Source organism: Medicago sativa, chromosome 6 (genome assembly GCF_051527215.1).
Source record: "Medicago sativa cultivar Bolivia chromosome 6, Bolivia_mono, whole genome shotgun sequence".
NCBI classification, from domain to species: domain Eukaryota; kingdom Viridiplantae; phylum Streptophyta; class Magnoliopsida; order Fabales; family Fabaceae; genus Medicago; species Medicago sativa.
Genome location: NC_140754.1, coordinates 95,847,838 through 95,863,561, shown reverse-complemented (window position 1 = coordinate 95,863,561; position 15,724 = coordinate 95,847,838). Strand labels below are relative to the sequence as shown.

The window sequence follows — 15,724 nt, the reverse complement described above, 5'->3', positions numbered from 1 at the left end:
CTAACTAACACTCTTAATCACTAGCTCTAACTAACTTCATACTCTTAATTAACAGTTAAACTGAATTAGATGTTTGAACCTTAAAAATATATATATATATATATATATATATATATATATATATATATATATATATATATATATAAAACTGACGATCAAACTAGCTACTAAATATCATTATTCTTAACATTTTTCTCGAGGAAGAGGAAAAAGGTACATATTCGGACGACACAAAATCTCTTAAATTGTCTACAACTACATCTCGAGAGAAGTACAAAATCTAAACATACTTGCATGTACATTTGAAGTGATTTGATGTGAAAAAAAATTCTTTCCACATCGATTAATCGGTTGAACATATGAATTGTCATGGTCATTAAATAATGCGACAACACATCTTAAACATTATCGAAGATATATTTTTTTTTCTTTTTACAAGAAAAAATGTATGCATCTTTGATAATATGTCCCTATCTAGTGATATATTTATTTAAATAATTTCAATTACATTTTTTTTTCAAACTTTGAATTTTCAGATGGATATGCAATTGCACTGTAAATACTTTACGATGGCATCTATATGCCGAATATCACTTAGGTGACATTGTTGTTGGTGATATTGATGACATTGCTCAACCACAATGTTACAAGTGGCTTTCATCTCTCTCTTTCACAAGGTTTTTTTTTGTACACTTATGACATCCATTGTGGTCGGTCAATATCATTAATATCACCAACCACAATGTCATCCAAATGTTACCCCTATATGCCACAGCCACCATAAATCACATGTCAACCCTTGGTCCATGTTAGAACTTGCCTACCCTTTGCTGTGTTTAATTTTTCTTCGGTTATACGACCTGTCCCACCAGTATCAATCCAAACTCTGCCCATGCCCCAACCACAAGGTCCCTATTCTCGAGAAGGTACAAGAAAGTATTGAAATTTGATGATAAATATTCCTTTTTCTTTTTTAAGAAATACTTTCTCGTCCCTATATGTAACATCATTTGCCTCTAATAAAAAGGTACTTAGATATAGGGACAGAGGGAGTATTTCTTTTGTTCTACCATAAATGAATATCATACTAAAAAACAAGTCCGGATATAGTTATTTTTTAGTTTACAACGTAATATTAATTTTCTCTAAAAAAAAACGTAATATTAATTATTTTTTAATTGTTCTCTTTGGCTAATATATATGTTCATGACTCATGAGAGCATCACTCTCATATTAAAATCTTCCACAATGTATCTAATGATAATGGTGAACATATAATATACTTTTCTTTCTTGGGACAATATCATGCAAAGGTCAGAATTTAAACGTCTCCATTTCTTCACATTTAAAAATGTTTGAGGTCAGTCACAATAGTGCATAGTACAACTTGTATTTCTTCACATTTAAAAATGTTTGAGGTCAGTCACTTGAGGTCAGTCACAATAGTGCATAGTACAACTTGTTTTGAGTTCTTTTAATGATACTTTGATGAATTTTAACATAGCGGGTTAAAATAAATTATGATTTAAGCAAAAACTCTATTTTATTAAGTGTATTTTGATGAATGATTGATTAAAGATATTTCTTTTGATGAATCTTTGTAGTATGCATGTGTATAAGTGTTTAGTACAGGTATAAAAGAGTGATTAATGCCTCATTCTCCAGTAACACATATCTACATTGTGTTATATCCTGAATTTTCAAAAAAGAAAAAAAGTTGCATCATTATCATGTTGTAATCGTATGAAAACGTATTTGGAATTTCATTGAACTAGTGATGTTAGTCTCTTTCTTTCCATAGTGCCTTAAACTTATTCAGGCACTTCCACGTACAATTTCCTCCATCTACAACAATTAGAGAGATCAAACCCTAAATTAAGCTGTCCGAGTACAGTGTTCTCCATTTGTTTAAGGCGTCTGAGTCACTTACCAGTCGGACCAATCACATGCGTGAGGATAGGAAGCATTATGCAGATATGATAACTAAACAATATTTTTAGACAAAAACGACGTAGTTATATTAACCATTAATGTTAGAATATTTACAGCCAACAAGATGCATTACAGATACACATGGTCTACATATCAAAATCTAGGGCGCCTTAATTTGATTTGATTCTAATGACGGGCATAGATATCATGAGACATGCAGACTATTACTACAACAACAAAAAAAGCCCTGCCTTTTTCCTTCTAACTAGGAGTAAGCAACTTCTACTAGCGCCAGACCGTGAGTCGAAGATCGTGTCATGTGCAACATCCATCGGTGATGGTTCACTAATATCCATTGATCTAGACACCTTCCCCTCTTCCCAACTTCAAGTAAGATCAAGAGGAGCCTTTTGATTTACTCCCCATTATCATACAATATATACAGACAACAAGAGTCAATGTTTTTCACGAACCAAATATCTCACGCAATACAAATGGATTACATGGCAAAGTCTTCAGATGATGTTTTTCGGCGTAGAACCTAATGAGAACTGAGCCAGCAACCTTCCATGCAAAAGCACATTTACGGACATCCTCTAATTGAATGGCATAGTCATAAGTAACGTGATACACAGCCAAAGCCTCATTATAAATCTCAGAAATGTTCTTCGAATAATCCTCAAAGTTAGCAACAGCATCAAATTTCTGAAAAAGATACACCGATCAGCACCTCAGAAAATGGTAACTTCTAAGGAAAGAAAAACTGATACTTACCTGCTTATAAATCTTAATGACTTCAGCAGCCTCTTCATTGGGCTTAGATGGGTCACGTAAGGCAATACTCATATCATCCCTATACTGAGCATACCATTCTCCCCACTTTCGCGTATAAAGCATGGGTACTTCAACATCAAAACAGGGAAGTTTTATAATTTCTGATGGCACATGGATAAGAAAAAGGTCAAAAACACTTGAAGATGTTAGCCGATGAAGGTAATTGATAATCAGTATAACATGGATGTAATAATGGAATACTTACTAATCCCAGACATATCAGTAGTTTGCCATCTGCAAACCTCGTCGTATATTGAACCTAAGATAGAGGTTGAAGTGAATGATATGTTCCTTTCCATATAGTGAGGGAACATTTCTACATTCAAATTACTTGGAATCTTCATCTGTTGTTGAAGGTTCAAGTTAAGAAAGTTAGAGTGGAACTCAAGATTGTGGCCTTCTAATATTTATTCAACGTAATAAATCATGGAATTGCCCACAGTCAATTTGTTTTCATTTTTGGATACGCAAATGTTAGTGGAACTCTGGACCTCCTTGTTACTACTCCTTCGGTATTCCTCTTATATATCATGATCATAAAAAATTAAGAAGGTTACTTTTTAAGCCCCCTCTATATCTCTTAGGCCCCCCAAAATTCCCATTTTACCCCATGTTTGATACCTCCAGTATATATCTTCAGGAGGCTCACTTTGTTCAGGGAGATAACTCCCGGAGGTGTGTTTCCATCACATGTAAAGACATTTGAGTATAAAGCATGTAGATGAAAATGATGCACAAAAAAACTAAACGATGAGAATACAATTATACCATCAAGCAGATACATACACCTACTGTTCCTAATATTAACCCTATAACTTTTCAAATGTGGGAATGAATTTGAGTATTATAGTAAGTACTCGAGAAGGAATAAGTTTGGATCATAGTACACTTAAAACTGGTCTTTGGATTCTCCCGTTTCCATTTTTCTTCAGCACCGCAAAATTTGTTTCTTATAACTGTAAAATGTATAAAAGAATTTAACTTCCCCATATAAACAAGATTTAGAAATGGTTTGATGACATTCTATTACCATTATAAATTACATTATGTAGGATACTATATAATGCATAGCCAGCAGTATATCACAGCCAACAGTATAATGCATAGCCAGCAGTATATCGTAGGAGAAATGTGTTTAGAATAAATAGTAGCAATGCCCTTCTACGTGGCCTTTTAGATACTGTATATATCTTTAATGAAAAAATACTTATGGGAGATAGCTACAGAACCAGGTAAAATCTAAAAACATGCATCCGGAACTTAGGTCCCGGAACCAAGCGAAATGCTTCAGGAGTATCTTTTAGATGTATAGATTAGGGGTAAAAAAGGAATTTTAAGGGGGCCTAAGAGATATTGAGGGGGCTTAAAAAGTAACGTTCAAAAATTAATACGATCTCATATGACAAAATCTAGACCAAGTTCCCTTAAGTTTATGACTATTTCGACTCTTACATCCCGAACCGAAGAGCTGACACTTAAAAAAAAATTGCATATAATTTGAGGAACTAGCATAGATGCACAAAACAAAAGCACTTTTTTCATCCCAAGGCACAGAACCTCTATATTTTACACATACTTCAGAAAAGAAGCAGTTAAATGTTTAGCTGCATATAGATTTCACTACAAAACATAATGTCTAGTAATATATAGGGGTGATTAGCCCAAAAACTAGAGGCAGACTGTAATGCAACTGAAGAATAATACAGAACTAACCTTTCCACCACCTTTCTTAGGAGCATCTAATGCCTCATAGTATAAATCAATCAATTTATACATATTTTCCATTACTTTCTCCTTTTCTTTACTTCTGTCATCTGGTAATATCAAAAGGCGATCCATGAGTGCCATCCAACCATCAGCTGCCATACCTATTGCGCTACTGGAAAGAGGAGAAAAACTTCTGGTAAGAGTCATAAAATTAAAACCGAGAACACTCATACTAGTAACTACCAACTTGACATCTCTGACAATTTCTTTTCCCCTTGGTACAATAACTAGTAAAGAGTGAAAACATTACAATGAAATTGCACTTCAAAGGCCAAATATCTACACTGATGATTGCTACAATAACTATAAAAAGTGTATTTGTTGTGTTACTTATATGATCAAGAGCCATATACATACTGATATGCATTATAAGGTTTTCAGTCTACAAGCAGAAGAAATGGAATATCTAGTATATAAGACATATACAGGCTTGACTAAGTACTCACAAACTATTGCTTCAGGAAACCAGGATGGAAAACATAATACTATATACACTATATTTGAGCCACATGAACACTCTGATATTGCAAGGTTTTCAGCCTACAAGCAGAAGAAATATTGAAGACATATACAGGCGCTTGTTATCATGCACAAACTTCTACTTCAGGAAAGCTTGATGGCGATTAATTTTTTATGAACAGCAAGATTGCAATACTTGAACTTGATACTATTTTATATAACCAGTCACGTGAACATCATAACACCAACCTTGGTTGGAACCGAGTTTCCAAATATAGTCTAAACAGTGCTTCCTCAAGCTCCTCAGGTAAAAGTTCACTTGGCTTTTTAACACAAAAACTCAATTTGGCAGAATTGCTCGTTGGACTTTCTATCCAAGGGGGGCTGCTCTTGAAATATTGCAACAGCTGAAACATTTCAAAATATAAATGGTTAGCATAAAATAATTTTTAAGTGCTAATTCAAGCTTTAAGAACCTCCTAAGCAAACATCAGACAACAAAAATACAAAGTCAAGATCAACTTTCAACATAATGGGGAAAATAAACTGAGCGACAGTTTTGTGAAGATAGGAGAATAAAGAAATTGTCAATGTCCTTTTCCCAACTGCAATTCACATTGTCATCTTCTCTGAAACAAAGTTTAATCAAAAACAAATATATACTTTTTTAATGGAACTATACTTTTAAGATGGCAATTGGCAGTATTATTGTTTACAGCAGCACGAGGAGCAAAAACCAGTGCATTAAACATTCATTAATCAAGATTTTAAAACATTATTTGAATGGACAGGTAATAGAACCAATAGTCTGTAAAACAACATTTTTTACTAGCATAAAAATTGAACAGGCAAAACGCTAGAGGGAAAAATTTTATTTCAGCCCTAGCAAACAAAAAGATCTAGTAAAACACAAAACGCAATTCCTTCAATACGAATAGATCTAGTAAAAAAACGCAAGGGTTTAAAATTGAAATTTAAATTAAAACCTGAGGATTTTTGGAAACCCAGTACATGTCACCATCAAAGTCACCTCCAGCAATCTCATCTGCTACGGAGCGAGGTCCAACACAAGGGAAAAAAATTGCATATTTGCCATGTCCAACATAACATTCTAACTCCTCCACATATGTGGCCTGCATTTTGTGAATATCCCCAAAATGTAAACCTGGATTGCGATAAACCAGCACATCCCCGGTAATTTGGCCATTTTCACTACCAAAAACAAAACAAAACAAAAAACAGTCAACAAAAAGCATGAAAGTGTATGAGAGGAACAGAGGTGTTACTCAAGCAGTAGTATGTGGGGAAGGGGCACACATCGAAAGGAGAGGGAGAATAACGGGATGGGGACAGGTGGAGGAGAGAGTGTGATGGAGATATTTATGCTTACTGAATAATGCAAACTTGATTCGGTTTCAAGCAATGGCTTTCTGTGGGGTCAACAGTCCCCATTAGGTAAAAGCAGTCTTCTAAATATAGTTTGCCTCCTCTAAGCCTGTTCTTTTCGGCCTTAGCCAGTATAGATAGATGATACCGCATAAATGGCTCATCAAGAGGAATCCCACATAAAAGCATTCCCGCAGCATTGTATTCATCCATTTCAGCATGGTTGACAGAAGCTGCAAGTGCATCAATAATTGAAAACCACTGTTAAGAGAGATTCCGGCGAATTTTAGGCAGTAGAACAATTAAATTAAAATCCCAATAAACAACAGCTTATCTTAAATATGAACAATGTACATGTTAGTATTTGATAACTAGAAGTATGTACGAAAACTACCTCTGAGGGCAGCACGCTTATTGGTGTAGATATGCTCTGCATCTTCTAAATTTCTCTTAAGTACATCCATGAAGAATTCATTTGGAACTCCTCCAAAGCTTAGAAGTGCAATCAAATATTTCGATAAGTAAGCTCTATTTGGCTTTTGGCTGAAACATGGAGGCTTCATATCAGTTTGTTTTTCAAACATTACAAGAAAAAACATTCTGCACTCATGAATAAAAGGTTAGTCTACCTCCTAACAACTTTTAGCATTAAGAAAATTGGTTAGGCAACTTAGAATCAGCATATCAGAATCAGTGATAATGTATAGTACAAAGAGAATTAAATTAACGTGATAATGTATAGTACTAAGAGAATTAAATTAACTGTAATGGTCATAAAATTTCTTCTGGATTACAAAAATAAACCAATGTAGCCAACCCCACCCAATATGAAAAGGTTTTAGTGGTTGTTGATGAAAAAGTGCCTTCTGTTCTAATTTATTCTTAGGAGATTCCTGCTTTGACTGAGTAAACCATGTTGGTTGTACACCAGACTAAGGGCACAAGCAATTGGTCCCTGCAAGGTGAAACCTGAAAATGCATGTCTACCCAATGTTATGCTCCTGTTGGTGCAAAACTAATGCGATCCATCGAGAATTATTCGTGATGGCATATCATTTTTAGAATGCAGATTTACAGTGTCAGTTAGATTATGTGATAGGACAGATACCCTATCAACCTAAGCTCTTGAGATAAATAAAATAGAAGGCTCGTATACAAGATATTATGATGTGTTATGCAAATAAAATCAAACAAACAATGTTATGCCTCCACCTTTCAATATTCAATAATAGACATAAATATAGTCCGTCATATCAACAAGTATGATCAATATATCCCCCCAACAAGCCCACCTAACACCCTAGCGGCAAGAGTGACTGATATCAACCCAGTCAAATTGAAAAGGTGAAATACCTTGTAGTTACCACCTCCAACGAATTGAAACTTTGAAAATTGTCTTTTGTTGACAGGCTTAGGTCTGTCTCCACCTTAATCATTGAAGGACGAACTTGTATTGTATTTTGAGGAAGCTTCAAGATTCAAATATTCAATATCATAGTCAAAAGCAGCATAGCTAAATAAGAAATGAACAAAATAATACAAACAACTGCAAAAGAAGCTGATTAACAAAACGACAAACTTTCCAAATTAATAACTCTTCAAATGGATAAAAACTGTAGGCATTCTTTGTGATACCAAGGTAGCTCCCAAACATAAAAGAAAATTCTACCGTACAGCTACAAGACCAATGTGCATTTGTTGGATTATACACAACAAAACCTCTCACATACTTCCCTCCAATACTACCAAAATTATATTGCTAATTATCATATTAAAATGTTGCTGTCTAACATGGAGGGAAGTAACAATTATCAATAACATGTTTCCAAGTTTCATTTATCACTAAAAACCAGTGTTTGCTAGTGGAATTAATTGGGATGAAAAATATTAAAAGACCAAATAATACAAAATAATGACAATACGCAAATAATTATTTTTAACACTCATTAACCATGAAAGCTACAAAACAACTCAACACAAACTTAGAAATAGATTAGATCTTCCATAATGTGCTTGTAAAAATAAAAATATACTTTAGTATATCAAATTCCTTGACAAACAGAATCATTAAAAAGAATACCTTTCTGTTAACCAAAAGAGTACCCTTCATTGCACTGCCCATGTGAAAGAGACGGCACTGAATCAGCAGTGGCTTAATAGGAGGAAAAAGGATTAAGTTATGTTCTAGTAATGTCCAAGCATATTACAAATGCATACATATAAAACATGTCACTGAAATATGAAACTGGCAAAAGAAATACAAGGCACCTACTGGCTGATGTGTGCTGAGTGCTGTAACTCCCACAGCCTGACTCGTATCCTGATCAACCAAATTGGAAATTTCCTGAAGCCAGACACAGCGCATAATCAATTAAAAAGGAATTAGATCATAAAATCATTGAAATATATCAGAGCAAAGGATTGAAATTTAAGTTATGGAGAGAATATAACAAAAGCAGGAGCAGAATAAGAGAGACCAGGAAAAAAAGAAAAAAGAAAGTTTACAATAAAAAATAAGAAAACTATGTACAAAGATAGTACTGTCTAAAAAAATTAATATGTGCAATCACATATGATCAGGAAGGAACATAAAGAGTAGCCATCCAAAAAATTCTCGCCTATCCCCTTAACTTAAAACTCTAAAATATTGTAGGAGTGTGTGGTTATCAAAGTTAACAAAAACTTCCCACCAATATTATGTAAATCACATCAAAATCATTAGGAAAAAGAAGATGGCATGAATAGAAAGCAAATAAACTAACAGGAGTAACTCATGCTTTATCCTTGCAAATGAGTAGTATCGACATGAGAATCAGGAAAACTCTTAGTTAGAAAAAAGTAAAGGAAGCCAGTGAGTGGTTATGATGAACTGAAGCTAAATAAACAATGAGATGATGATGAGAAAAGTAATAGTGAATTCATAATACAATTTTTTTTGAGTAGATTTTTAACACAATTACCATTAACTGATAAACAAAGTTAGCTGAGCAAAATATAGAAAGAAAAAAAAAGCAAAAAATTGAAAGAAAAAGGACCTTAATATATGTATTTTTCGTGTTCGTTCCTTTGAAAACATTTTGAGGGCAGAGTTTCGCCAAATCTTCAGAAATGTACCCAGTTCCGTCAGTGAGAATACATTGTTTCTCGTTATGATCAACAACTTTGCCATTTCCATCCTAAACCAGCAAAAAGAAATTAAAACACAACAAAATAGAAATTAAAACACAACAAAATATTTTGCTGCAAGCATGACCATAAATTATAGAACCTTTTAAGGTGACTTAAATACTGACTATACCCGGCAATTTTCATCTGGTATTGGTTGGACAGTCACAGTTGTTAAGTCAATATTAAGCGTATAGGTCTTTGACAGAATTAGAGAGAACCTGATTAACTATGAGGTTAGTACATGGGACCAAATATATTTTGAGAAAGTGGATGAAGAAAAACATAATTAAACTTTAAAAGATAGTATCAACACAAATACCATACCTAGCCATATACTTCTCAATGCTGGGTAGCATGTGTGCATGCATAAACAAAGATCTACAGTCAGACATTGTCCTCCTATTTGACAAGATGTACGATTCCCTTTCATCTGCAGAACAAGATGATTCTGTCCTAACAAAATAACATTTGACCGAGGAAGCTGTTGAGTCCTCCTTCTTCGCTTCCTTTCCACCATCTTTGAAAACTGTTCAATTGATAGAAAAATTTAAAACACATACGTAAGTCACCAATGGTTTCTTAGACAACTAAAGAGACAGCAACGGACACGGGTCAATGACATTATGATGATTTAAGAATGCTTTTAACAGCAAATGACCGAAATGGGTCAAAAGCAACCCAGGGTAGAAAGAACGGAAGGCAGGCATATTCACTTGGTCATAAAAATTAACTGGAGAAAGTCGTAGCAATCTTACAGAACCTATAATTACATCTGATAGAATAATATTTTCAAAGTTGAGACGGTTATAATGGTAAACTATAGAATTGTAGCTTCCATACAGATTAACTCAATGTATGATTATAAGGATGGCATATAATTAAAGAACATACATTATTGAGCAGACAAAATTCAGAAATGTGGTAAAAAAAAATTAGTGTGCAAGTTAAGACTGCTGAGAAATAGGCAGAGAGTATAACGAATAACATAAAGTGGGAACATAAAGTGGGAGGAAAACAGATGCAAAAGCAGATGGGAAGGGTTGTAAACATGCAGCCTAGATCATATGTTGCACGCACTAAATGAAAATGAAAATTTCCCAAACTAATTACATCTTGGTCGGATAAAAAATTACCTGGATTCAATATCATAGAAACCCTAAAATAGTCTAAATAAATAAATTAAAACTAACAAGTAACAGGATTACCAAAAAAGCGATACAAACGAAGACCAACACGGATCCCTTCTTTTCCAAACTTCCCATAGAGCTCATAAGCCTCTTGAACACTATTTTCCTTTCTTTCATTCGGATCCATAAATTTAACAACTAGAACATTGTCATCACCTAGTGACTTCTGCAGGTGTGTTCGTGTGGTTTGCAAACAAGGGCCCTAAATAATTCAATCAAAGAGGCAATAAAATAAACCACATTTTCCGCAGTTGAGTAAGCAATTAGAATATTGACCATATAAAAATCTGCACAAAGTTTATTGATTCAGGACAATAATTTTAATGCATTAATTAATATTATTATTATTTAATAATCTATCAAATATTATAATTAATTCTACAAAAATTGGAACATTCATAGCATCAAAGTCATTGAATAGTGGAAGAGTTACAATCACAAAGACAAACTTCACAGGACACAAACCCAAAGGAGGAGAAAGACATACAAACCTTGAACCTTAAGCTCCCATTTGGAGAAACATAGCACTCATATCTAGGTGTACTGCCAGAATCCCATTCAAGAGACTGCAGAAAGAAACAAACGTTGCAAAATAGTTAACAAGAAATAGCCAAAAGCGAATAGGAAACAGCTACAGGTTGGTATGTAGCATTTTCTATCGAGAATGTCTCCTACGGTTAAAACCAGGTTTTAGTTTCAACATCAGGTGATATCCAGTTAGTTCAATACTTGCGACATAACCTCTAATACATGTTCCTTAACACATTAATATGGGTTGAAATTCATCTGAGTCCCATTAAATAATGTAATTCTGATGTTTTATTTGGTGAGACCTGTTATTGAAGCAGTTCAATCCACTCAAATTTTATTCAATATTAAAGAATATGTAGAGTCCCCACTATTTCACGACTCTCATATCAATGCTGTTATTTCCAGACCACAGAAAAAGCGGTTAATTCAAACTCTGCTATACTACGGTGCAATAGTGTTGCTATGGCCGCTACTTGACAACACTGCCTTGTATTCAATACTTTAACAAGTTAAACCTGAACAACTAACTATACTGTTGGGAACTACTAGCATTACTAACTAAGCCAAAATCTAAAACTATCATAACTGTTTAACATTCAGGTTCAAAATAATACAAATTTATAACTGTTTATCATCATCATCACATAAAAATAAGGAAGATTCTTTGATACCCTAGAGTTTTGTTCGGTAAAAGTACAGTTTAGACAATTTCCATTCAAAAATCAAATTCATTTCAAATTAGTTTTTTTTTTTTTAAAGAAAATTAGTTAAATACAAAAAAATGACCTGAGATTAAATGATTGGTAGTTGGTATGTACCCGACAAAACTCCAGGTATTGAAGTGTTCACATAACAAAGACAACAACAACAACAACAATAAATGAATCAGTGATCATAAGATAGTGTTTTACCAGTCGACGATCTCCATAGTAGCATTTCCCAAAATCTTCCCATATTTTACTCTCAAAATTTCGCAACGGCAAATCTTTCAAGCTTCTAACATATTCAGCCGTCACAACATTGACATTTTCAATACTCACTCTGTAACACAAACCAAAACCACGCATTTAAACAAAAACAAAGTTTTAAGAGTTGTGTTATTTGACACAATATTTGACATCAAATTTTGACAACAAATTACATGGTTAAACTAGTTCGAATATGTTGCTAATTATAATCAGTAGCTGGTTAATGGATACAAACAATTGTCGCAACTCATTAATTAACAACTAAACACAATGAACCATGATTTTCAAGTGTTCAAATATACACGTATAAAATATACGTAACTTGCATGTGCTCAAATATACATGATATTGATTAACCACAATTTGGTCAAATAAATAAACACTTCAAAATCATGGTTAATAAGGTTCGATATCATGTTTAATTGTGTTCAGTTGATGGTTAATGAACTACGAAAGACTTTTTTTTATTATATTCATTCATTAACCATCAAAAAAATTTGTCAAATTTGATGTTAAAATATTGCGTCAAAATATCATCTCTCAAAGTTCACTCATCAATTGTTCAACTTCTCAAATAAATAAGTTTACGATATTATGAATATTTCAAAAAAGTCGCTTCAATGTATTTAGCTAGTTGATCCAAATATTAAACCATTTATTATCAATCAGGTTTCTATTTCTTAAAACTTCATAAAAAAAAGTGTTCTACTCCCTCCATTCTTAATTCTCAAGTATAAACACCCTTTAAAAAAAAAAGTTTAGTCTAATTTTTCGAAACATAACCTTAATACTCCTGAACAAAATAGACATATTAACTACACTACTAACTTTTTTTAATAAATGTGAAATTGGTCTAAGGGAGAGAGTATATGACTCACAAAAGAACTAATATGGGTAAATTTAACATAGTAAACACAAAGACCTTTTTGAAATATTCACAATTTGTACTTAATACTTATTTGAGAGTGAGTCTCTTCGGTAAGGCATGTTTTTGAGCTAATAGCTTATGTCTTATAAGTCATTTGACTAAAAAAGACTTGGTCGATCACTTTCTCACATGCTTATAGCTTATTTTCATGAGCTTATAGCGGTTTGTGATAAGTTAATTCAAGTAACTTATAGCTTAAAGTTTATAACTAATAACTTTTTATCTAAATTTTACCCCTACAACCTTGATTGAAAGAAGAAAAAAAAACACTAACTGAATCCCCAAACTTTTTATGTCATTTCATATTCGTAAGCTATTTCAATCGCTAAATTTACCAAACACTACAAGCTCAATCAACTAGTTTATCCACTATTAGCTATAAACTAGCTTATAAATCATCAACTATAAGGTTATACGGTAGGTCATTAGTCATCCGTTATTTTTTACCAAACTGAGCCTAAGGCATCCACTACAAGCTCATAAAAATAAACTATAAACTCGTGAGAAAGTGACCATTATCAAAATGGTATTTTTTTAATCAAAAGAGCTTATAAGCTCAAAAAACACGTCATACCAAACAGAGCCTTAATACTTATTGAAGAGCATCTACAAAGTTTATAAGCTATAACTTTTTATCTCAATTTTAAATTATAAATTCAATCAACTAACTTACCCGTTATCAGCTATAAACTAGCTTATACGTCATCAATTATAAGTTCATCAACTATAAGTTCAACGACAATAAGCAAGCTTATCAGTCATCCGTTATGTTTTACCAAAAAGAGCTTAAGGCATCCGCTAGAAGCTCATAAAAATAAATTATAATCTCATATGAGAAAGCGACCCTTACCAAAAAGGGTATTTTTTTTTAAATCAAATGAACTTATAAACATAAGCTATAAGCTCAAAAAACAGGTCTTACCAAACAGAGCCTTAATACTTACTCCTTTTAGAGGTCTACAAAGAACGAATTTGGTAGTTGACTAGGAAAAGAAAAAAAAAACAAAAATAAAATAAAAAGAAGAGTTCAAAGTAGTTACCCTCCAGCATAAGTTAACATCAAAAACGATTTTCGAAACTCTAACTCTCCCAACGCCGTTAAAACACCAGAATCCTCCAACGAAGGAAATGCTAACGGAGACGTTTGCAGCTGTGAAGGTAAAGATAATGGAGACGGTTGTGACGGTGGTGGAGGAGAAAAAGAGTAAGGAGGTTGTTGTTGATGTTTAAGCAAGTGCATAACGAAATGATTAAGAGTTTTTGTAATTGGTCTTTGAGAAATATGATTGAGAATTTGTAGAGATCGTTCTTCTCCGATTGCGGCGAGGCGTGCTCTCGGTATAGGATCGAGTGGTGGTTGATTCTGTTCGTGTCGAATTCGTTCTATTAGATTTTCTACTGACGGTGGAAGAAGTGTCACCGGTGGTTGCTCCGTCGCCATAACAAACTTTCACGGCACAAAGAGAAGATGGAAATTGAAATGGTGAATGAAATGAGAAGAGTGTAAAAGAAGAAGATGAAAAATGGATATAATATAAAGGAATAAGAAGTGAGTGAAGTGAAGTGAAAAGACATGACGCTGCTTTAAAAAAGTTCAGAAAGAGAACAGTGATTTTGAGAATCTTACAATGCACGATTCCTCTTTTAGTTTTACGCGTGTGTGACTTTGGTTCAAACTTCAAACGGTTCTATTATTACAAGGAGGAAAAACAAATTAAAAAATGACTAGGGATCTCTTTCGTAGGAGTAAATAGTGAACTGTCCCACTGAAATTGTAAGTTTTGTCAATTACCTCCTTGAAATTAACAAAACTTCAATTATCCCTTGAAATTGCACGACGTTAATCACTTTACCCCTTCCGTCAAATTTTTATGTTAGTCAACATGACGTTTTGCAAATACCCTTTGAAGTTTTGCACTTAAATGCCCCCTAAACTTGAAAATTTATATTTTTTTTATCCTTAAAAATGATTGCATTAACACTGAATTGTGAGGTATATTAGCTAAATTTTGACGATATACAACCATATATTGGCAGTATGGTAGAATAAATTGGCAGTGTTTGGTAAACCCTACAATAATGTTTAAAACACAAGAATATTTACAAAACAAACATAAAAGTATTTCTTTGTTCCAACATCAAATGTTGTTTTTTCTTTTTCAAGTTGTCCTTCACCTCATTAGAGATCAAAAGGATGGTGGTTATCATGTTTTTTTATTCTCTTAAAAAAAACATAATGAAATATACATAATATAATATTATTATCATTCCTTTGAATCTTAACGGAGGAAGAAGACCATGATTCCTTCAAGATCCTTTATAAAGTAAGAGAAGTAACAAGTTTATGTATTTTTTCTTGAAAGTGAGAGAAGCGTGTTGGTGGTGTGCACTGCTCACAATATAAAGGAAGTGGAAATTTTTTGTGTGGTTAAAATTAGCAATAGCAAAGCCATATATACTCTCTCCGTCCCTTAATACATGATCTAATTGACTCCGACACAAATATCAATGCATATGTTTTATCTTTGATATCTTCAATTCTCTACTAAAAAAATTATGAAAAT

The 15,724-nt window shown here is 33.2% G+C and overlaps 1 protein-coding gene across 4 annotated transcripts; it reads right to left on the bottom strand.

Moving 5' to 3' along the window:
• Positions 1–1,993: 1,993 nt before the first annotated feature.
• Positions 1,994–14,663, bottom strand: LOC146918530 (putative RNA-dependent RNA polymerase 5). Of its 4 annotated transcripts, none has more exons than XM_085720163.1 (18): positions 14,201–14,663; positions 12,176–12,305; positions 11,225–11,299; positions 10,752–10,935; positions 9,871–10,072; positions 9,677–9,764; positions 9,414–9,554; positions 8,651–8,722; positions 8,459–8,530; positions 7,732–7,847; positions 6,773–6,921; positions 6,383–6,611; positions 5,979–6,204; positions 5,242–5,399; positions 4,480–4,645; positions 2,972–3,110; positions 2,707–2,867; positions 1,994–2,637 (listed from the first exon to the last, which is right to left on the bottom strand). In XM_085720163.1, the coding sequence occupies exons 1-18, from the start codon at positions 14,599–14,601 to the stop codon at positions 2,398–2,400; spliced, it is 2,949 nt and encodes a 982-aa protein (XP_085576289.1). In that variant the 5' UTR covers positions 14,602–14,663; the 3' UTR covers positions 1,994–2,397. The 4 variants fall into 4 exon arrangements, with proteins under 4 accessions (XP_085576289.1, XP_085576290.1, XP_085576291.1 ...); XM_085720164.1 differs by having other exon boundaries at positions 4,480–4,642; XM_085720165.1 differs by having other exon boundaries at positions 8,651–8,698.
• Between the last annotated feature and the right edge of the window lie 1,061 nt (positions 14,664–15,724).